The sequence below is a fragment of the Piliocolobus tephrosceles genome, chromosome 6 (genome assembly GCF_002776525.5).
Source record: "Piliocolobus tephrosceles isolate RC106 chromosome 6, ASM277652v3, whole genome shotgun sequence".
Lineage (NCBI taxonomy): Eukaryota > Metazoa > Chordata > Mammalia > Primates > Cercopithecidae > Piliocolobus > Piliocolobus tephrosceles.
This window is the reverse complement of record NC_045439.1, coordinates 144268164-144292328: the sequence shown is the minus strand read 5'-3', so window position 1 is coordinate 144292328 and position 24165 is coordinate 144268164. Positions and strand designations below refer to the sequence as shown.

General features: G+C 38.8%; 1 protein-coding gene across 5 annotated transcripts in view; it reads right to left on the bottom strand.

Moving 5' to 3' along the window:
• Positions 1 to 3901: 3901 nt before the first annotated feature.
• The window catches only part of LRRC49 (leucine rich repeat containing 49), a 204209-nt gene continuing 183945 nt past the window's right edge, over positions 3902 to 24165 (bottom strand). For all 5 annotated transcript variants that reach the window (XM_023220694.1, XM_023220692.2, XM_023220695.1 and 2 more), the window contains 2 exons: positions 15845 to 15998; positions 3902 to 4128 (listed from right to left, as the gene is read on the bottom strand). In XM_023220694.1, coding sequence (XP_023076462.1) covers positions 3925 to 4128; positions 15845 to 15998 — 358 coding nt within the window. In that variant the 3' untranslated portion in view covers positions 3902 to 3924. The remainder of the gene's footprint in view (positions 4129 to 15844; positions 15999 to 24165) is intronic.

Here is a 24165-nt window from a genome sequence, read left to right as displayed (position 1 = left end):
ACTCCGTCTCTACTAAAAATACAAAATAATTAGCCAGGCGTGGTGGCAGGCGCCTGTAGTCCCAGCTACTCAGGAGGCTGAGGCAGGAGAATTGCTTGAACCCGGGAAGCAGAGGTTGCAGTGAGCCGAGATTGCGCCACAGCACTCCAGCCTGGGCGACAGAGTTAGACGATGTCTCAAAAAAAAAAAAGGAAAAGAAAAGGCAAGTACACTATGATAACCTTATTTAGCAAGTGAAAGGTTTATTCTCTTAAATATAAAGATAGCATAAACAAGTACTGCTATATGCCAATGACTCCAAATTCTACAATTCTAGCCCAATCTACACTTCTCAACTCCCAACTCATATTCACACCTACTTAACACCTGCACTTGGATATTTAACAACCATCTCAACATATGCTGAGATGTGTGGTATATCTTCTATATATTATACATGTTGAGATACATTGTGTATTCCATAAGATGGAATTCCTGATCCTTCCTCCCAACAGATGCTCCATTCACAGATTGTTCTCATCTCAGTTGATGGCAACTCAATCTTTTCGGTAGTCCGAGCCAAAAACCTTGGGGCCATCACTGACTAATGTTTCTCATACTCCATATCCAATTCTGTCAGTGAAGCTTGTTGGCTTTATCTTTAAAATACACCCATGATCCAACTACTTTTTGACACCTCTGCCACTACCACTTTGATCCAAGTCACAATTATCTCTTGCCTAGAACAGTGCAGCACCTTCCAAACTGGTCCCCCTAATTTATTTATTGCCCCCTCCTGAAGTTGATTCTCTACACATTATTGCAATGAATCCAGCTGCCAATATTTTATACTTTAATATGTATATCCTTAAATAATACACAGTATTATACATGTGTACTTATACATTTATGCTAGTATTTATACTGCACATAATGTCTACAATATGCTTCACATGTAGACACAGTTGAGAAATTCTCATCTTTTATTTGCTATTCCTCAGCACAATGATAAAACATGAAAGTAGATCAGGAATGACTATGGGCATCAAAATTCTTCCCAGATGCCAGATCCTTAAGACTAACAGTGAATGTGGGTGCTGTTTACTATTTATTGGCTGAAATACCCTTAGGTATGTTTTTTTTTATCCTCTCTATGCCTCAGTTTTCTAGTGCTCAAATGGGATCGCTATCATATATATATTGCAGCGTTAGGAAATTAAGTGAGAATGTATACAAAGAGCTTATAATAGTGCAAGACACTGCTCAACGAATCGTTGTTGTTAAGATGATTACTCACTGAAGAGAATATGAATCCCAGTGCACTCCCTGCCCGATCCGGAATAGATCAGGAGCATGGTTGGGCTGTACTGTCTTATGTGCCAGGCCTTCAGTGGAATGATGCTCAGGAAGTGAGGAGCTGATACCAGCACCATCCTCCGACTCAGCAGCACAGTTAACCAGCCTCAGGTCCACCTGCACACTTGGTAACCATCACCAGGTCTAGCAGCACACTTCACCATCCAGCCACTGTACCAGAACATGGGGTAGAGTATCTCCCTAAATGGGGGTACTGAAAGCTTCTGCTTTTGAGGCAAATGCAATATTGTTTCTGTATGAGATCCCTTTTGGAAAAAAGCAATTCTTCAGCACACACTAGCCAAGAGAGTCTCAGACTGGGGATCTGCATCTCTTCCCCTTCCCTGAAAACCCTGGAAAATTCCAAGTAGAAATGGCAATTTGTTCCCTAGATCACCACTCACTCACAACATAGGACTCTCACTTGATCCCTAACCCAGCAGACCCAGGTCTCTTTGTCTTTTTATCTGGGGATTATCTTCACCGAGGAACTTCAGAAAGCAAAATGAGCTTTCCAGGTAAAACTAGATGGGAGGACTGCCATTGGAAGTTTGAGATCAGACAAAATAAGGATTCAAGAAGTAGAAATCAGTATGGGATAGTGGGAGCAGGTAGGAGCGAAAGGGAACTCAGGTAGGAAGGAAGGAGAGACAAAAGCTGAGGAAAAAAGAGGCGTGGTTTCAGGAACAAGAGAAAGACCCTATTACCAGGCCTGAAGCAGGTCTGGGTAGAGCCAGCAGTGGCTGGGACGGCTTGCTGCCATTTCATTGAATGCTTACTTAGTGTTCCTAAAATTCCCAGGATGGCTGGGCCAAGAAAGCATGTGAGTGTCAAGTCTCTTTAGCATCAGGGATGGGAGGGTTAGGGGAGGAGAGACATGCAAGAAGCTGGACAGATTATTAAACAGCCAGGCCATTCATCTGCAAAGCCTAGAGTGGGAAGACTCTCGAAGAGTCACAAGTTCTTACATCTTTCCAATCTGGCAGAAGTCCACAGACAATATACTTTTGGTTTTCCTCTCAATATCACCTTCAAGCTGGATCTCATTTCTATACCAAACAAGACATAAGCCCCAGGAGAGATAACTGTTTACTAGCCAGATGAGAAATGGTCCATATGTTTCAGTTTGGAGAGGCTAAAGGATCAGAAAGCAAGGCTAATAGCTCCTCTGTCCTAGGGCACCAACCCTATCATTCAACCTACATCCAAAAGAGTAATAATTAAAGCTCAATGTATTGGGTGTTTGCTGTGTGCCAGGCATGAGGAGAAATGCTTTACATGTATTGTTTCTTTTGATCCTCATGACTATCTTATTAAGTGTGTGCTATTAGGAGGAAACTGAGGTTACACACTAGTAAGCTGATGGCCTAAGTGCCAAGATGAAAAAACCAGGACAGCCTTTTAAGGCTATGATCAGAAAAATGGTAACCTGTTAAAGTCAAGCACTCCTTCTGGGAGAAAAGTAATTAAGAGATCTTAAGGATGTGGGTCTTTCTCAGAACCACAATAGCAGCTTACCTAGCTTCCTTTCAGGTGTCTCTGCAAGTCTCTGCATGTCTTTGCTGTCGTACATCTTCTAGTCCTGTTTTCCCATATCCTGGTGGTCCTGCTGACATAATAGCTGCTAGGTAAAATCTAAGCAAACTGAAGAATTCAGTTTATTTATTAAGATTGTTTTTCTGAAGTGGCATAATCTCTAGCTATGGTAATAGGCTCCTACTACCCTTCTCACCAGCATGAATTTGATCTTTGAATGAAATTAAAAAAATCAGAACCCTTCACTCATGCCTCCCTAATACTTCTGAGGCACAGGTACACACGCCTGTCTATTAAAGGAGCCCCTGAGAGCTAACAATGGAAGGAAACACCTTGCAGAGAAGCAGACTTACTGATTTGTAACAGCATTTTACAGTCACTCAGGATCTCCTAAGACAAAACATTTTCTTCCTATCCCAGTTTTGACTCATTTTCATATTTTCTGTCCATAGTGATTCCCAGGACCTCCTGTGGCTCCCTGAGAATGCATCCCTAGAAGAATGGCGCATCCTCCATATAGGTGAACAGCAGGGACCGTACCTAACTAAAGAGGAACATACAATAAATATGACAATTCTGACCGAATTGAGGCAAACATACTTTATTTTTACTAATTTATTAGTAAGTTTATTCTTCACTCATAAAAAGAACATATTTTTGGTTTTGAAATCATGACATAAAATAAAAAGGGAAATAACTGAAAATTATCAGCTAAAAGTAGGTAGATGCAGCTCATGCTGAATCATCAGCAAATACTACATGCTTTGGGCTGTAGCAGGGCACCAATCAAAGCAAGAACCAAGGATGCAGTGCCACGCCAGCTCTGAAAACTGCTTAGCTCCCAGAGGTTGTTTGGTCATCACATACAGGAAATTAATCCTTCCTTTCTCCTTCTTTCCTTCTTAACTTTTAGCTATGAGAACAGTGGGCAATAATGCTTTAATACTAGTCTTTCTAGTTTATAGGATAGTGTTGTTTTAACATGTATAACCTGCATATTTTCAACCTTCAAAAAATAAAACTGCCAAAATCAACTGTAACTAAAGGCCATCTTTATTTTTGGTCTGTTATCTGCTGTAGGCAGAGCTTCATATAGGAATTTTTATTGCGAATTTCTATAACTGCATCCCTAACAAGCTCAATGAACATCTGTGGCCAAAGCTTCTGCAAAGCCTCATTTTTCATGTTGATTTCTGTGGCTTCCTTCACAAGGTCTTCTATATACGTTTTACAGAATTTCTTCTTTTCCTTTATTTCCTGTTTAAAAAAAGGAAAGTTTTGCATTAAATCATAACTAATCCAAAAGTCAAAGCAACAATTAGCTGAACCACAAAAAATGGAAATAATTTATTCTGACCCCCTATCCCTCCCCCACCTACTCCTCAGAGCAGGAATTCTTTCCTAGTCACTGCTGACAGAGAGTTCTGCTTGAGTAAAGATAACAACAAGGGCCTCAGTCCTTCTCAGTCTACTCCTACCTCTGTTGGACAGCTCTGCTAGAAAATGTGTTTCTTTACTGGAATTGTTGAATCATAACTACTATTTCTGCTATCTCAGTTCAGGTCATTTAGCTCATACAAGTCAGCTGAATGCAGACTCACAGATTCCTGTGGTAAATGTATCAGGATACAGATAGTGTATCTGTATGGTATGATACATTCAATTGGTATGATATTAGTTAATATCTATGTAATACTTTAAGTACCTATACTCTGAATTTACCCTCTATTACGGAAAAGCATAAAATGGTACACTACACTGACTTACGCAGCCTTGACCATTTGGAGAAAGTTGGGGGAAAGTGTACAAGGAGGAAGAGTAAACATATATAAACCTGGGATCCAGTACATTGCCTTCTAAAGAAACAGGTCTCCCACTCAACTTCTGGGTCTGGCAGTGTGCAAATAAGAAACCTGGTTCTAAACACAACAGAGGAATTTTGGGGCCAGAGGATATTTGAGCATTGTGCCCCAATTTCATCACAGAGGCTAAAACAAAGTGATTTTGTTTAATGCAAGAATTTAACATTTATTTTGGCTATTGATACTTCTGGAGAGCATCAAGGCATGATCATGGAAGGTATAATATATATGTAAGAATCAATGTAACACATCAGATAATCAGAATTATAAGGGAAGTAATGCACATCAATGAAGAAGGAAAGTAATAAATATCAATGAGACAATAGATTTAACTACTTGGAAAAGGATCCATTTAAATCTCCAACTTAAGTCAAAACACCAAAATAATTTCAAGATAAATTAAATGAGTTAAATTTAAAATATCATAGGCCAGGCATGGTAGCTCACATCTGTAATCCCAGCACTTTGGGAGGCCAAGGCAGGAGGATCACTTAAGGCCAAGAACTCAAGACCAGCCTGGGCAACATAGTGAGACTCCATCTCTACAGAAAAACAAGAATAAAAAATTTAGCCAGGTGTAATAGCACATGCCTATAGTTCCAGGTACTTGGGAGGGTGAGGTGGGAGAATTGTTTGAGCCCAGAAGTTCAAGGCTATAGTTTCAGCTATGATCATGCCATTGCACTCCAGCTTGAGTAACAGAGTGAGACCCTGTTTCTATAAAAAAAAGAAAAAAAATTCGGCCCAGTGCAGTGGCTCACACCTGTAATCCCAGCACTTTGGGAGGCCGAGGCGGGTGGATCACTTGAGTCAGGAGTTCGAGACTAGCCTGGCCAGCATGGTGAAACCCCATTACTACTAAAAACATAAAAATTAGCTAGCGTTGTGGCACACGCCTGTAGTCCCAGCTACACGGGAGGCTGAGGCAGGAGAACTGCTTGAACCTAGGAGACGGAGGTTGTAGTGAGCTGAGGTCATGCCACTGCACTCCACTTGGGTGACAGAGCAAGACTCTGTCTCAAAAAACAAAACAAACAAACAAACAAACAAACAAAATGCTAAAAATCGCAGATATTGTCATTAAAATTATACCTACGAAGATTTCTAGGAGGTCCTAGCCAGAACGGTCAGGTAAGAGAAAGAAATGAAAAAGCATCTAAATAGGAAAAGAAGTCAAACTCTCTCTCTTTGCCGACAATATAATTTCTATACCTAGAAAATCCTAAAGACTCTGCCAAAAGGCTCTTGAATTGAAACAACTTTAGTAAAGCTTCAGGATATAAAATCAATGTACAAAATTCAGTAGCGTTTCTATACACCAACAACATCCAGGCTGAGAGTGAAATCAAGAACACAATCCCACTTACAATAGCCACAAAGACAATGAAATACCTAGGAATACAGCTAACTAAGAAGGTGAAAGATCTCTACAAGGAGAACTATAAGACACTGCTGAAAGAAATCAGAGATGATACAAATAAATGGAAAAACATTCCCTGCTGATGGATTGGAAAAATCAATATCATAAAAATGGCCATATTGCCCAAAGCAATTTACAGTTCAATGCTATTTATATCAAATTCCCAATATCATTCTTCACAGAATTAGAAAAAACATTCTAAAATTCATATGGAACCAAAAAAGAGCCCAAACAGCCAAAGCAATCCTAAGCAAAAAAAAAAAAAAAAAAAAAAAGCCAGAGGCATTATGCCACCTGACTTCAAACTATACTATTAAGCCACAGTAACCAAAACAGCTTGGTACTGGTAAAAAAAAAAACAGACACATAGACCAATGGAACAGAATAGAAAACTCAGAAATAAAGCTGCATACCAAAAACCATCCGGTCTTCAACAAGGTTGACAAAAACAAGCAATGGGGAAAGGACTCCCTATTCCATAAATGGTGCTGAGATAACTGGCTAGCTATATGCAGAAGACTGAAGCTGGACCTTTCCTATCTTTCACCATATACAAAAATTAAAAGGAATTAAAAATTTAAATGTAAGACCTCAAACTATAAAAATTCTGGAAAACTCTTCTCGATATTGGCCTTGGCAAAGAATTTTTGGCTAAGTCCCCAAAAGTAATTGCAACAAAAACAAAAACGGACAAATGGGACTTAATTGAACTAAAGAGCTTTTGCACAGCAAAAGAAACTATCAAGAGAGCAAACAGACAACCTACAGAATGGGAGAAGATATTTGCAAACTATGTATCTGACAAAGGCTTAATACCCAGAATCTATAGGGAATTTAAATCACTAAGCAAAAACCAAATAACCCCATTTAAAAAATGGGCAAAGGACAGGAACAGATACTTCTCAAAGGAAGACATACAAGTGGCCAACAAGGATACGAAAAAGTGCTCAGCATCACTAATCATCAGAGAAATGCAAATCAAAACCACAGTGAGATACCATCTCACACCAGTCAGAATGGCTATTACTAAAAAGTGAAAAGACAACAGATGCTGGCAAGGCTGTGGAGAAAAAGGAACTCTCATACACTGCTGGTGGGAATATAATTAAATTAGTCCAGCCACTGTGGAAAGCAGTCTGGTGATTTCTTTTTTTTTTTTTTTTTTTTTTTATTATACTTTAAGTTCTAGGGTACATGTGCATAACGTGCAGGTTACATATGTATACATGTGCCATGTTGGTGTGCTGCACCCATCAACTCGTCAGCACCCATCAATTAGCGCTACCATTTGGCCCAACAATCCCATTACTGGGTATATACCACAAAGAAAATAAATCATTCTACCAAAAAGACACATGCATTCGTATGTTCTCTGCTGCACTATTCACAATAGCAAAGACACGGAATCAACCCAGGTGCCTATCAATGGTAGACTGGATAAAGAGATTATAGTATATATACACCATGGAATACTAACTACATAGCCATAACAAAGAGTGAAATCCTGTCCTTTGCAGCAACATAGATGGAACTGGAGGCCATAACCTTAAGCAAATTAATGCAGAAACAGAAAACCAAGTTGCATATTCTCACTTATAAGTGGGAGCTAAGCACTGAGCACACATGGAAGAGAGGAACAACATAAATATGGGAACAACATAGAGGGTAGTAGGGGTGTGGGTTAAATAACTACCTATCTGGTACTATGCTCATTACTAGGGTGACAGGATCCATACTCCAAAACCCAGCATCACATAATACTCTCATGTAACAAATCTGCACTGTACCCCGTATCTAAAAGATAAAATATTTAAAAGTAAAATAAAATAAAAATAAGAAAGATTCATAATAAGAAAAAATGCTTACATCATAATGTTATGTGAAAAAAATAAAAATGTTTTGATAGGGTTTGGGTTATATGAATGTATGATTTGTCAAAACTCAGCAATTGTACACCTAAGATTTACATTTCACTATATAAGTTTTACCTCTAAATGGTAAAATTTACAAAGAAAAATACTCTATAGAATACTGAATTCCAATTAATGAAATGCACGCTGAATTATTTAGGCAGAAGCATACTAATGTCTGCAATCACTGTGAAATGAATTTAAAAAATCCCAAGGTAGACTGATGGATGGATAGATACATAGATATGGGATAAAGTAAGTACACTGTATAGTACGATGCTAATGTTGAGTGTAGGTTTTGGATGCATGGATGTTTAGTGTAAAATTCTTTCAACTTTGTGTTTGGACGAACGGAGGCAAGATGGCGCAGTTCCGGCTTCTTCACCGTCAGCTTTCCCACCCAGGGAAAGACACAGGTCCACTGCGCAGGCACAACCCGACCTCCGAGGGAGAAAAACCGGAACCCACCTAGCCACGCCTACCACCCCGCCCCTGACCCGCCTATGTCCCGCCCACTGCCCTCCCACTTCCGGGCCCAGGACATAAAAGCTGCTCCCGGTGGGCGCATGGTGTGCACTTCCTCAGCCCTCACTCCTGTTGGGACTGTAGGAACTCCCCTCGGGAGCTACTCGGGGTGACCACGGCCTCCACTGCAGGAGACTGAGGGACCTCACCCCACCCCCACACCTTCTTTCCTGAAGCTGGGGGACCAAAAATAAATGTGCAGTTTTGCTCTTAGCCTTGCCTACTGGCTGGTCATTTAATACTCGCCCTGGTTTCCTAGAAAGCAAATCGGTTTCCTGGAAAGCAAATCAGTTTCCCAGAAAGCAAATCACTTTGCTGTATGTTTGAAGTTTTTATTAAAAAGTTAGAAAAGGATGCATAAAAACTATTGAAGGAAATATATATTGAAGTCATTAAGATTGTTTCTGAGTTCTTGGCTCACGCCTGTAATCCCAGCAGTTTGGGAGGCTGAGGTGGGTGGATCACGAGGTCTGGAGATTGAGACTGTCCTGGTTAACACGGTGAAACCCCATCTCTACTAAAAAAAACACAAAAAATTAGCCAGGTGTGGTGGTAGGTGCCTGTAGTCCTAGCTACGCAGGAGGCTGAGGCAGGAAATGGAGTGAACCCAGGAGGCAGAGCTTGTAGTGAGCCAAGATTGTGCCACTGGACTCCAGCCTGGGTGACAGAGTGAGACTTGGTCTAAAAAAGGGAAGGGAAGGGAAGGGAAGGGGAAGGGAAGGGGAAGGGAAGGGAAGGGGAGGGGAGGGGAGGGGAGGGGAAGGGAAGGGAAGGGAAGGGAAGGGAAGGGAGAAGATAGATTGTTTCTGAGTTCTGAGAACATTAGTATGTTTTCCTCCTTTTTAATATTTTTCTTCTTTTTTCCAATGCTTATGATTTTTTAATTTAATTTAATTTAATGTAACTTAATTTATTTTTTGGAGACAGGGTCTCACTCTGATGCCCAGGCTAAAGTGTAGTGGCATGATCTCCGCTCACTGCAACCTCTGCCTCCTAGGCTCAAGCGACCCTCCCACCTCACCTTCTTGAGCAGTTGTGACCACAGGTGTGCACCACCACACCCAGCTAATTTTTATATTTTTCTGTAGAGACGTGGCTGTGCCATATTGCCTAGGCTGGTCTCAAACTCTTGAACTCAAGAAATCCACCCACCTCAGCCTCCCAAAGAGCTGGAATTACAGGCATGAGCACCTGTAATCATTACAGGCATGAGCACCTGGCCCAAATGCTTATGATTTTTAAAACAAAATATGTTTTAAATTCCTGAGTAATTAATGTAAGTTAATAATAAGTCCAAATTGCACTAACTTTCCTTAACAGAGGCATATTTTAAGAATTTTCTTACGATATATAAGGCACCTCTAAGTAATCACACACCATTCACGGGTCAACATGCTGATTTGATATAGTCATATACTAAAACAATAAGTCATAGATTGACCAATCATAGAAATATGTAGAGATTTTGATGTGTGATAAGCAACAAATGGTTCCAGCTGGCCTCTTCTCTGATGAACATATCTCACTCTGAAATACTACAATTTGAACCTTAGCCACCTATATATACTAAGTTAGCTTGTTGATGAGAACAGAATGTAGCTGCTCCCTTTTAGCACTCAGTAAATCTGGACTACAGAGGAACTCCTACAAAGAAGGACAAGTGTGAATCACTAGAGATCAGCAACATTTTAGTTTGCTCATTTTAGAGCAATATTTTACAAGCAATGCATTTACAAGTAGAAGGCATAGAGCACATTTAGTGAATGCTTCCTTTACAGATTTCTAAATTGCTTAAAATAGAATTTTGAATTTAAAAAGACAAAATTCTATTAAGATTGGAAGATTTTTTATAATAATTTAGGATAACAAAAATTAAAACAAGTAAATGATATATTTTGTTAAATCATTTACATATTATACAAATGAAAGTAAATTCTTCATAACTGGCACAGTATAATTTACAGTGCTTTAAAATTTTCTGCTATAGTTACTTCCATTGTTTCTCTAGGAACATGTTGATACAGAATTGTATCTTCTATAATAATCCTTAATTTAGTAACTGTGTTTGAAAGCATTTTTACTTCATCATTTCTCCTCTCCTCCAAGCCAATTATTCTGCATCTCCTTACAATATACACTATAACTCATCAGGTGTCTGCCTGGACAACTCACTCTGTCTGTCCAGGATGATCCCATTGAAAGCACGTTAGAGACACCTCTCTTGCCCTGACCCGTCAAGGAGCGTATCTCCATTTTATAAATGGGAAATAAGGCCTATACAGATTGAGAGATCTGCTCAGGATTAAGCATCTTCTATTAATACTTCTGTAGAGAAAACTCTCTAATCTAGCCCTTGAAGAACTTACAGTCTAGTTGGGAGATGGCCTGCACATACAAAAAGTCAACTAAAAACATAAAACAGTAGATACATGCTGAGTAAAATGTTCAGACAGCAAATTACAAACAGTGTTCAGAAAAGGGAGAGCCCTTTGCAATGAGGTGGTCAAGAAAACTTGAGAAAGCACCATGATATATTGTGAACGTGTCCAAGGTCAGAATTAGGACTCCATTCTAGAGATGGCTCAGTCAATAATTCAACATAACCCTCAGTAACTCGTCTGAGTTTCCAGTTTTCCTCATCTAAGAATAGGATTACATTCTTTAAAGTCCCTTTTGGCACTATGATTCTATGTCCATCTTAAATCTTTTTTAGATGAGGCAGGAGAATAGATGGACAACTACCAAGCAACAGATTTATGACATGTATAATGAAAAGGTCTGCTTAACCTGATTTGGAAGAACTTACCTCAATTAATTTTCTCAACAACTCAGGATGTATGGAAGAGAAACTGAGCACTTTGTGCTGCAGTGATTTAAATATTTTTCAAGATGTAAGGAGCGTGGTATATGTGAAGGAATGCTGGGCTGTGAGTCGAGAGAGTGATTAAGGGACCTGAGCAAGGTCTTTCAAGTACTCAGAAGTAGAATCAGGGGCTCAAATCCACATCTCCTGATTGTTAGATTAGTGTTTCTTTCCAAATATTTTGGGGCTTCAGATTCCTTCTTTCCTCTTTAAAATTTCTCAAAGCAGGAGTCAACATTCCCTGTCTTTACTTCCTCTCTTGCCCTGAGCCGTCAAGGAGTTGTTGCTCCTTGGGTAATGCTTTTTCCATTCCCAAATGCTTTCATATACTCATCTCTTTTTGTCTCACAAGATCCCTGTGGGGTTCATAAAGCAAGTATTTTACAAGTTCAATCCCGATGAGATAAACTCTATACAATATGGTTTATATTATTTCATTAAACTAGAATTTTGTTGTTATCAAGATGGTTTGGGAAAAAGAAGGTCAACAGTGGGGTTTGTTACAGAGTAATTTTAACTATAATGGTACTTGTATTATGATTTAATCCATATCTCCATTTTATAAATGGGAAACAAGGTTTACATGACTGCATTGAAGCTATCTGTTTTTAAAAATCTGCATGCCTGTAATTTCAGCTACTTGGAAGGACGAGGTAGGAGGACTTCTTGTGCCCAGGAGTTCAGGGACAGACTGGGCAATGTAGAAAAAAAACCACAATCACCTTGGATGACTGTCCAATTTACCAAAACATTTTCCTTTATGGTTTGTGCATCCATGGTGTTAAAAAAATCATAGCCAACCCAATCAAGATCATAAAGATTTTCTCTTCTTATTAAAATAAAAACTTGAAACTTTTGCTTTTAATACTTGGGTTTTTATTTGGTCTGGAGTTAATTTTTTGTTGCATGGTGCAAAGAAGGGGTTCAATATGCTTTTCTGCTTGAATATCCCATTTCCTCAGTATCATTTATCCTATTAGACTATTTCTTTACAACCACCCTGTTTTAATTGATAGGTATTTATAATATGCCTTAATATCTAATAGTGCTAGCCTTCTTCTCATTGTTCTTCTTTTTCAGGGTTTTTGTAGCTAATTATGTTTATTTTTCCACATGTACTATAGTATCAACTTGTCGAAAAGCCTCAACAAAAAAGTTTTTGGTATTTTCATTGAGATTAAATGAAATTTTTAAGTTAACTTAAGGAAAATTGACATATTTTTCTTGAGATTCTTATCCAAAACATGGTATGTTTTTCCATTTGTATAAATCTTTTGTATGCTTCACTAATGTTTGAAAAGTTTTCTTTTTATAGATCCTGTATATTTATTATTAGGTTATTGTAAGATACATTATCTTTCTGTGTTGCTACTGTGAGTTCGGTTTTTCCTTATATCTTCTTTCTGCTTATTATTTGTAATATGAAAGCTGTTGACTTCTGCTACATTACTGAATTTTCTTATAGCTTTTTATGATTTCTAAATTAATATTCTTGGGATTTCCAGGTATTCAATAATATTATCTGCAAATATAAGTTTACCTCCTTCTTTTCAAATAACCATTGATTTCCTTCTCTTATTTCATTTGTATTATCTGTATTGAGAAAAATATAATAGTGATATTAGGCATCCTTGCTTGATACTTACTTCAGTGATGCATTGGTATTCTAGTCCTGTCTAACAAATTACCTCAAACTTGACAGCTTAAAAGAACGTGCATCTATCAGCTCAGTTTCCATGTTTCAGGAACCCAGGCACGGCTTAGCTGGGTATTCTGCTCACGACTTCATAAAGCTGAAATGAAGGTGTTGGCTAGGTTGTGTTTATTTCTGAAGCTCAGAGTCCTCTTCTAAGCCTAAGTGGTTGTTGGCAGAATTCAGTTCCTTGTAACTGTGGGAATGAAATCCCTGTTTTCTTGTTGGCTGCTGGTCTGGGGCTGTTCTCAGGTCCTAAAAGCTTCTTGCAGTTCCCTGCCATGTGGGCCGCTCACAACATGGGGGCTTATTTCTTCAAGACCAACAGAAAAATCTTTCAGGGAAAGCTTGAATCCTCTCCTTTTTTTTTTTTTTTTTTTTTTTTGAAAAGGGGTCCCCCCCTTTCGCCCAGGCTGGAGTGCAGTGGCCGGATCTCAGCTCACTGCAAGCTCCGCCTCCCGGGTTTCCGCCATTCTCCTGCCTCAGCCTCCCGAGTAGCTGGGGCTGCCACCACGCCCAGCTAGTTTTTTGTCTTTTTTAGTAGAGACGGGGTTTCACCGTGTTAGCCAGGATGGTCTCGATCTTCTGACCTCATGATCCGCCCGTCTCGGCCTCCCAAAGTGCTGGGATTACAGGGTTGAGCCACTGCGCCCAGCCTTGAATCCTCTTTTAAAGGACTTGCCAGATTAAGTCAGACTCACTCAGGATGATCTCCCTCTTCATTAACTCAAAGTCAACTGATTAGGGGTATTAATCATGTCTGCAAAACCCCTTTACCCTTGCCATATTCCACTGGTTAAAGGCAAGACACGGGTTTTACCTACACCCATGGGAGGGGACTATACAAGGTATGGATACGGGGGTGTGGGGATCACAGAGGCCACCTTAGTTAGAATTCTGCCTACTACTTAAGCTAGTGTTTCCAGAGTTTCCCCATCAAGCATAACACTTACTATCCAATTTCCATTTATCCTATTTATTGAGTTACAAAATTAAGAATAGGTATTGAATTGTGTGAAATTTCTTTTCAATGTCTATAGAAATAATCATGATTTTTCACATTAAATCTATTAATTCACTAATACTGAATTTTTCCTGTCTTTCTAGGATAAACTACTCTTGGGTATAATGTTTGTTATTCATTTAATGTTCTGCTGTATTCTGGCTGACAATATTTTAAAGAGTTTTGCACCAATATTTTTAAATGTATGGTTTGGCTTTTCTTTTCCTATGCAATGCTGGCATTTTTGGAATCAATGTTATGCTGTCTGTATTGAAAACATAGAAGAGTTTTCCTTCTTTTTCAATACTCTCAAACAATTTTAAAATGATTAGAATTCTCTGTTTCTTAAAGAGTTGGTAGATTTTACTGTGAAACTGTTCTTGGTTTAAATGCAGCTCTTTGATGTTTTACTAAATTTCTTTAATGTAAATTGGCATGTTTAGATTTACTAAATATAGTTGGCCCTCCATATCCATGGGTTCTGCATCTGTGGATTCAAACAACTGCAGATTGAAATTTTTTTTTAAAATCACATCTGTACAGACTTTTCTTGTCATTATTCCCTAAACAATACGGTATAACAACTATTTACATGGCATTTGCATTGTAGTATTATAAGTAATCTAGAAATGATTTAAAGTATATGGGAGAATGTGCCTTGGCTACATGCAAATACTATGTACTATGTCATTTGTTATCAGGGACTTGAGCATCTGTGCATTTTGGTATCTGCAGGAGGTCCTGAAACCAATCCCCCATAGATACCAAACAGAACTATATACATATTAATTTTTTCACTCATAGAACCAGCTGTATTCAGGAAGAGAAGGAGACATAATCCTGCCACCTTGGCTTTCATTTTCTTCTTTTGGCAACACTGGGAAACCCCTATTGGCCAATGGATTACGTTCAAACTCTTTCGCATTGTTCTCTTACTATCTTTCTGGTCTTATCTTTTAACACTGTCTACCTCAATCTCTGAACTTCCACAACGATGACCTGCTTATAGTTCCTGGCCCTTTCCTTACATGTTTTATACTTCTATGCCTTATTTGCACTGTGCTATTTGCCAGAACTGCCTCTTTCTCCTTTGCAATATAGCTATATTTTATCTTTTAAGACTCATAAACAAAACACTCAGAACCTCTGACCACATAAAACATAACGGTTTAGTTCCCATTTTCCTGGCTAAGTAGCTATATTAGGAATAGAACAGGTTGAAATTGTATGATTAAGTAATTATAAGAAAATGGTGTAGAATGAAAGATATGAATTAAAACATCTACAGCCCCAGTAAGGAGAACACAAATGGAGGCCCTGCTGTGTTCTCTGATGGTCTGGCATGATGTGGCTAAGTACCTACAGCAAGCCTATAACCTACTTCTTACACAGATTGGGACCCTTGGTTCTGCTTTGGTCTAGATTTTTGCTACAGATTTACAGTACAGATTTCTTTTGAACATTTTTTTCTTCTGCTGAAATAACAATATTGAAACCCTGGGTTCTTCTTCATTTCAGGGCTCTATTTCTCCCTAATTGCCTGGGTACCTTCTGTCCCTGGCTTTGTAATATAAGGTTGACAAATATTCCAAAACAAAAAAGTTATCTTAACTAAGGGTAAAATGTACAACCCCCACATTTCAAGCCATGTGGGATATATCCTGGCAAGAAATCACAAAGATTAACAGTAGTTTTACCTCTAGCTTTTCATTATAAAAGTCTTTTGTAGTATAATTTAATGTAGCACGATTTGTGTTTTCTCCTACAAGTCTTTTGCTGTCATTATTTTCTTCGTTGATAATACCAGGTTTTTTTCCTTTGGATTCTAGCAGATACCGAAATTGCTTTTTCCTGTAGAAAGACAGTAAAGAGATTTAGAGAGTTACTTATCAGACTTACTAAAACATGTCTATTTTTTGTTGACTTTAGAGGGGAACATATACTTTTTTGAACATATATTTTAATGAGTTTGAGTTTATGATTTATTTTAGTTCAGTTTGGTAACCCAATCTTTCTACTAATTAAGCTATTCAACCCCAATTTTTTAATCTATAACTACCAGTCATCAATGAAAATATGTCTCAAGCATTTCTAAAATGGAAAACACTCTCCTTTAATAAAAATCAATACAAAAATTAATCACAGAGCACAAAACAACCCAAAAAGATATAGTAGGTCAAACTTTCAAAGTCTTTATGTCCCATAAAACATGCTAATTACCATTTATAAATCACACAAATGGTTAATAATTCCATTATGCAGTTTGGTAATATTACTCATAGCTAGAAAATGGAATGGGATCTTGGCTTAAGTTTAGGCAAAACCAAAATAACCCAAAAACCAAAAACCTCCAATTGTGAGCATATCATGGCAAGATTCTAGTAGCAGGTTAAATATTGAAACAAGAAGCCTCATTTGATTATGAAGAGGAACATATACAGTGATCACAGTATAACTTACAGAGCCATCAGCCATGATTCATCCTCATGAAGGTGGATTTTTGGTTTCCACCACTTAGGGTGTCTCAAAATGATACTACTACTTTACTGTGAACTGTATACTGAAGATTGAGGGCTGAAGAGGAATATAACTTTTTTAAAAATTTATTTTTCTCTGATCTAAAAGTATAACACAATAATTTTAGAGATTTTAGGAAGTACAAATTTGAAAAGTATAAAGAAATGGATAAAAACCACCCATAAGTTTTCATAAATTAATGATGTTCACATTTGAACAGGTAACCTACAGAATGGGAGAACATTTTTGCAACCTATCCATCTGACAAAGGGCTTATCTAGAATCTAGAAAGAACTTAAACAAATTTAGAAGAAAAAAAACCAACCCCATCAAAACATGGGCAAAGGATACAACAAACACTTCTCAAAATAAGACATTTATGCAGCCAAAAGACATATGAAAAAATGCTCATCATCACTGGTCATTAGAGAAATGCAAATCAAAACCACAATGAGATACCATCTCACGCCAGTTAGAGTGGCAATCATTAAAAAGTCAGGAAACAACAGATGCTGGAGAGGATGTGGAAGAATAGGAGTTCTTTTACACTGTTGGTAGGAGTGTAAATTAGTTCAACCATTGTGGAAGACAGTGTGGCAACTCCTCAAGGATCTAGAACTAGAAATACCATTTGACCCAGCAATCATTACTGGGTATATACCCAAAGTATTATAAGTCATTCTACTATAAAGGCACATGTATACAAATGTTTATTGCAGCACTATTCACAATAGCAAAGACTTGGAACCAAAATGCCCATCAATCTTATGCTGGATAAAGAAAATGTGGCACATATTCATCATGGAATACTATGCAGCCATAAAAAAGAATGAGTTCATGTCCTTTGCAGGGACATGGATGAAGCTGGAAACCATCATTCTCAGCAAACTAACACAGGAACAGAAAACCAAACATCACATGTTCTCACTCATAAGTGGGAGTTGAACAATGAGAACACATGGACATAGGGAGGGGAACATCACACACCGGCGCCTGTCAGGGGGTGGAGGGCTGGGGAGGGATACTATTAGGAGAAATACCTAATGTAGGTGACGAGTTGATGGGTAGAGCAAACCACCATGGCACGTGTATACCTATGTAACAAAACTGTATATTCTGCACATATACCCCAGAACTTAAAGTAGAAAAAAAAAAAAGATCTTTAAAAAACTAATAATAATGTTCACATTTGACATATTTCCTTGCAAACTTTTTCTACACGTTTCTGTGAAAAATTAAGATTGTACTAAACATACAACTTTGTATACTGTTTTCACTTAATGCTATATAAGTATTTTCTATATCATTAAAAATTACAATTTTAATACCTGAATAAAAATCAACTGTGATATATATCACAATTTACTTAATTGGTTCCTCTTATAGGATAGTTACATAGTATAATTTTCTCACCTTTGTAAAGAAAAATGTGAATAACATATAGATCTTTATTTCTATTTATTTTATTTTAAGTTCCAGGATACTTGTGCAGGATGTGCAGCTTTGTTACACAGGGAAACATGTATCATGGTGGTTTGCTGCACCTATCAACCCATCACTAGGTATTAAGTCCCACATGCATTAGCTATTTATCCTGATGCTCTCCCTCCTCCTGCCCCCTGGTAGGCCCCAGTGTGTGTTGTTCCCCTCCCTGTGACCATATGTTCTCATTGTTCAGCTCCTACTTATAAATAAGAACATGTGGAGTTTGGTTGTCTCTTCCTGTGTTAGTTTGCTGAGGCTAAAGGCTTCCATCTCCACCCATGTCCTTGCAAGGGACATGACCTCATTTCTTTTTATGATTGCATAGTATTCCATGGTATATATGTACCATAATTTCTTTATCCAGTCTATCGCTGATGGGCATTTGGGTTGATTCCATGTCTTTGTTATTGTGAATAGTCCTGCAACAAACATACATGTACATGTTATAATAGAATGGTTTATATTCCTTTGGGTATATATCCACTAATAGAATTTCTGGGTCAAATTGTACTTCTGGTTGCAGGTCTTCGAAGAATCACCACACTGTCCTCGACAATGGTTGAACTAACTTATGTCAAAAAGTGTTCCTATTTCTCCACAGCCTCACCAGCATCTATTGTGTCTTGATTTTTTAATAATTGCCATTCTGAATGGCATGTGATAGTATTTCATTGTGGTTTCGATTTGCATTTCTCTAATAATCAGTGATGTTGACCTTTTTTTTCATATGTTTGTTGGCCACATAAACGTCCTCTTTTGAGAAGTGTCTGTTCATGTTCTTTGCCCACTTTTTGATGGGGTTTGTTTTTTTCTTGCAAATTTGTTTAAGTTCCTTGTAGATTCCAGATATTAGGCCTTTGTCAGATGGGTGGCTTGCAAAAATTTTCTCCCATTCTGTAGGTTGCCTTGTTTGCTCTGATGATAGTTTCTTTTGCTGTGCAGAAGCTCTTTAATTTGTTTAGATCCCATTTGTCAATTTTTGCTTTTGTTGCAATTACTTTTGATGTTTTCATCATGAAATCTTTGCTCATGCCTATGCCCTGAATGGTACTGCCTAGATTTTCTTCTAGGGTTTTTATAGTTTTGGGTTTTACATTTAAGTCTTTAATCTATCTTGAGTTAATTTTTGTGTAAGGTGTAAGGAAGGGGTCCAGTCTCAATTTTCTGCACATGGCTAGCCAGTTTTCCCAGCATCATTTATTAAATAGGGAATCCCTTCCCCATTGCTTGTTTTTGTAAAGTTTGTTGAAGATCAGATGGTTGTAGATGTGTGGTCTTATTTCTGAGATTTCTATTCTGTTCCATTGGTTTATATGTCTATTTTGGTACCAGTACCATGCTGTTTCAGTTACTGTAGCCTTGTAGTATAGTTTGAAGTCAGGTAGCTTGATGTCTCCAGCTTTGTTCTTTTGCTTAGGATTGTCTTGGCTATATGGACTTTTTTTTGGTGCCCTATAAGTTTTAAAGTAGTTTTTTCTAATTCTGTGAAGAATGTCAATGGTAGTTTAATGGAAGTAGCATTGAATCTATAAATTACTTTGGGCAGTATGGCCGTTTTCATGATATTGATTCTTCTTATCCATGAGCATGGAATGATTTTCCATTTGTTTGTGTCCTCTCTGATTTCCTTCAGCAGTGGTTTACAGTTCTCCTTGAAGAGAGAACAAGCAGTTCTCCTTGAAGAAGTCCTTCACTTCCCTTGTTAGCTGTATTCCCAGGTATTTTATTCTCTTTGTAGCAATTGTGAATCGGAGTCCATTCATGATTTGGGTCTCTGCTTATCTAATATTGGTGTGTAGGAATGCTTGTAATTTTTGCATATTGATTTTGTATGCTGAGACTTTGTTGAAAAGTTGCTTATCAGCTTAAGAAGCTTTTGAGCTGAGACAATGGGGTTTTCTAGATATAGGATCATGTCATCTGCAAACAGAGACAGTTTGACTTCCTCTCTTCCTATTTGAATATGCTTTATTTCCTTCTCTTGTCTGATTGCCCTGGCCAGAACTTCCAATACTATGTTGAATAGGAGTGGTGAGAGAGGGCATCCTTATCTTGTGCTGGTTTTCAAGGAGAATACTTCCAGCTTTTGACCATTCATTATGATATTGGCTATGGGTTTATCATAAATGACTCCTATTATTTTGAAGTACGTTCCATCAATGCTTGGTTTATTGAGCGTTTTTAACATGAAGGGATGTCGAATTTTATTAAAGGCCTTTTCTGCATCTATTGAGATAATCATGTGGTTTTGGTCTTTAGTTCTGTTTATGTGATGAATTATGTTTATTGATTTGCCTTTCTGAACCAACCTTGCATCCTGGGGATGAAGCCAAAGTGATGGTGTTGAATAAGCTTTTTGATGTGATGCTTGATTTGGTTTGCCAGTATTTGATTGAAGATTTTTGTATTAATGTTCATCAGGAATATTGGCCTGAGGTTTTCTATTTTGTTGTACCTCTGCCAGGTTTTGGTATCAGGATGATAATGGCCTCATAAAATGAGACAGGGAGAAGTCTCTCCTTTTCAATTGTTTGGAATAGTTTTGGAAGAAATAGTACAGAATAGAAGGAGCCAAGAGGGCCGAATAGGAACAGCTCCAGTCTGCAGCTCCCAGCTAGACCAACACAGAAGGCGGATGATTTCTGCATTTCCAACTAAGGCACCCAGTTCATCTCATTGGGACTGGTTAGGCAGTGGGTCCAACCCACAGAGGGTGAGCAGAAGTACGGTGGGGCATTGCTTCACCCGGGAAGTGCAAGGAGCCAGCGACCTCCCTCCCAGAGCCAAGGGAAGCTGTGAGGGACTGTGCTACCCAGCTGGGTTACTACGCTTTTCCCATGAATTTGCAATCTGCTGATCAGGAGATTCCCTTATGTGCCTACACCACCAGGGTCCTGAGTTTCAAGCACAAAACTGGGAGGCTGCTTGGGAAGACATTGAGCTAGCTGCAGGAGTATTTTTTCATACTCCAATGGTGCTTGGAACCCCAGTGAGAGAGAACCGTTCACTCCCCTGGAAAGGGGTCTGAAGCCAGGAAGCCAAGTGGTCTCACTCAGTGGGTCCCACTCCCATGGAGTCCAGCAGGCTAAGAACCACTGGCTTGAAATTTTCACTGCCAGCACAGTAGGCTGAAGTTGACCTGGGAGGATCAAGCTTGGTGGGGGGAGGGGTGTCCACCATTACTGAGGTTTTATTTGGCAGTTTTCCCCTGACAGTGCTAAGGAGGCTGGGAGGTCTAGGCTGGGCATGGCAAAGTGACTCTGGCCAGACTGCTTCTCCAGATTCCTCCTCACTGGGCAGGGCATCTCTGAAGGAAACGTAGCAGCCCTATTCAGGGGCTTACAGACAAAATCCCCATCTTCCTGGGACAGAGCACCTGGGGAAGGGGTGGCTGTAGGCACAGCTTCAGCAGATTTAATCATTCCTGCCTGCCAGCTCTGAAGAGAGCAGCTGATCCTGACAAGAGAGATTCTCCCAGCACAGTGTACAAGCTCTGCTAAGGGAAAGACTGCCTCCTCAAGCGGGGTTCCTGACCCCCGTGCCTCCTGAATGGGAGAAACCTCTCAACAGGGGCCAACAGACACCTCATACAGGGGAGTGCTGGCTGGCATTAGGCTAATGCCCCTCTGGGATGAAGCTTCCAGAGGAAGGAGCAGGCAGCAATCTTTGCTGTTCTGCAGCCTCTGCTGGTGATACTCAGGTGAACAGGGTCTGGAGTGGACCTCCAGCAAACTGCAGCAGATATGCAGAAGAGGGGACTGACTGTTAGAAGAAAAACTACAAACAGAAAGCAACAACATCAACATAAAGGATCCCCACATAAAAACCCCATCCAAAGGTCATTAGCCTCAAAGATCAAAGGTAGATAAATCCACAAAGATGAGGAAAATCCTAAAACCAGAATGCCCCTTCTCCAAATGATTGCCACTCCTCCCCAGCAATGGCACAAATCTGGACAGAGAATGAGACTGACAAATTGACAGAAGTAGGCTTCGGAAGATGGGTAATAAACTCCTCTGAGCTAAAGGAGCATGGTCTAACCCAACGTAAGGAAGCTAAGAATCTTGATAAAAGGTTACAGGAATTGCTAAGTAGAATAAACAGTTTAGAGAGGAACATAAATGACCTGACGGAGCTGAAAAACATAGCATGAGAACTTCATGAAGCATATATAAGTATCAATAACTGAATCAATCAAGCAGAAGAAAGCATATCAGAGACTGAAGATCAACTTACTGAAATAAGGCATGAAGACAAGATTAGAGAAAAAAGAATGAAAAGGAATGAACAAAGCCTCCAAGAAATATGTGACTATGTGAAAAGACCAAACCTACGATTGATTGGTGTACCTGAAAGTGAACGACAGAATGGAACCAAGTTGGAAAACACATTTCAGAATATTATCCAGGAGAACTTCCCCAACCTAGCAAGACAGGCCAACATTCAAATTGAGGAAATACAGAGAACACCACTAAGATATTCCTTGAGAAGAGCAACCCCAAGACACATAATTGTCAGATTCTCCAAGGATGAAACAAAGGAAAAAATGTTAAGGGCAGCCAGAGAGAAAGGTCAGGTTACACACAAAGGGAAGCCCATCAGACTACCAGTAGATCTCTCTGCAGAACCCTACAAGCCATAAGAGAGTGGGGGCCTATATTCAACATTTTTAAAGAAAAGAGTTTTCAACCCAGAATTTCATATCCAGCCAAACTAAGCTTCATAAGTGAAGGAGAAATAAAATCCTTTACAGACAAGCAAATGCTAAGGGATTTTGTCACCACCAGGCCTGCCTTACAAGAGCTCCTAAAGAAAGCACTAAATATGGAAAGGAAAAATTGGTACCAGCCACTGCAAAAACATACCAAAATATAAAGACCAAAGACACTATGTAGAAACTGCATCAACTAATGTGCAAAATAACCAGCTAGCATCATGATGAGAGGATCAAATTCACGCATAACAATATTAACATTAAATGTAAATGGGCTAAATGCCCCAATTAAAATAATCAGACTAGCAAATTGGATAAAGGGTTAAGACCCATTGATGTGCTGTATTCAGGAGACCTATCTCACTTGCAAAGACACACATATGGTCAAAATAAAGGGATGGAGGACTATTTACCAAGAAAATGGAAAGCAAAAAAAGCAGGGATTGCAATCTTAGTCTCTGATAAAACAGACTTTAAATCAACACAGGTCAAAAAAGACAAAGAAGGGCATTACGTAATGCTAAAGGGATCAATGCAACAAGAAGAGCTAACTATCCTAAATATGTATGCATCCAATATGGGAACACCCAGATTCATAAAACAACTTCTTAGAGACCTGCAAAGGGACTTAGACTCCCACACAGTAATACTGGGAGATTTTAACAGCCCACGGTCCATATTAGACGGATCAATGAGACAGAAAATTAACAAGGATACTCAGTGAAAATTAACAAGGATACCAAGTGAAACTTGGTCCAGAATGACTCCTGAATGACTGCTCCTGAATGACTCCTGGGTAAATAATGAAATTAAGGCAGAAATTAAGGCAGAAATAAAGAAGTTCTTTAAACCCAATAAGAACAAATAGACAACGTACCAGAATCTCTGGGACACAGCTAAAGCAGTGTTAAGAGGAAAATTTATAGCACTAAATGCCCACAATGGAAAGCTGGAAAGATATAAAATTGACACCCTAACATTACAATTAAAAGAACTAGAGAAGCAAGAGCAAAGAAATTCTAAAACTAGCAGAAGACAAGAAATAACAAAGATCAGAGCAGAACTGAAGGAGATAGAGACATGAAAAGCCCTTCAAAAAATCCACGAATCCAGGAGCTGGTTTTTTGAAATGATTAACAAAGTAGATGGACTGCTAGCCAGACTAATAAAGAAGAAAAGAGAGCGGAATCAAACAGACACAATAAAAAATAATAAAGGGGAAGTCACCTCTGATCCCACAGAAATACAAACTACCATCAGAGAATACTACCAACACCTCTATGCAAATAAACTAGAAAACCT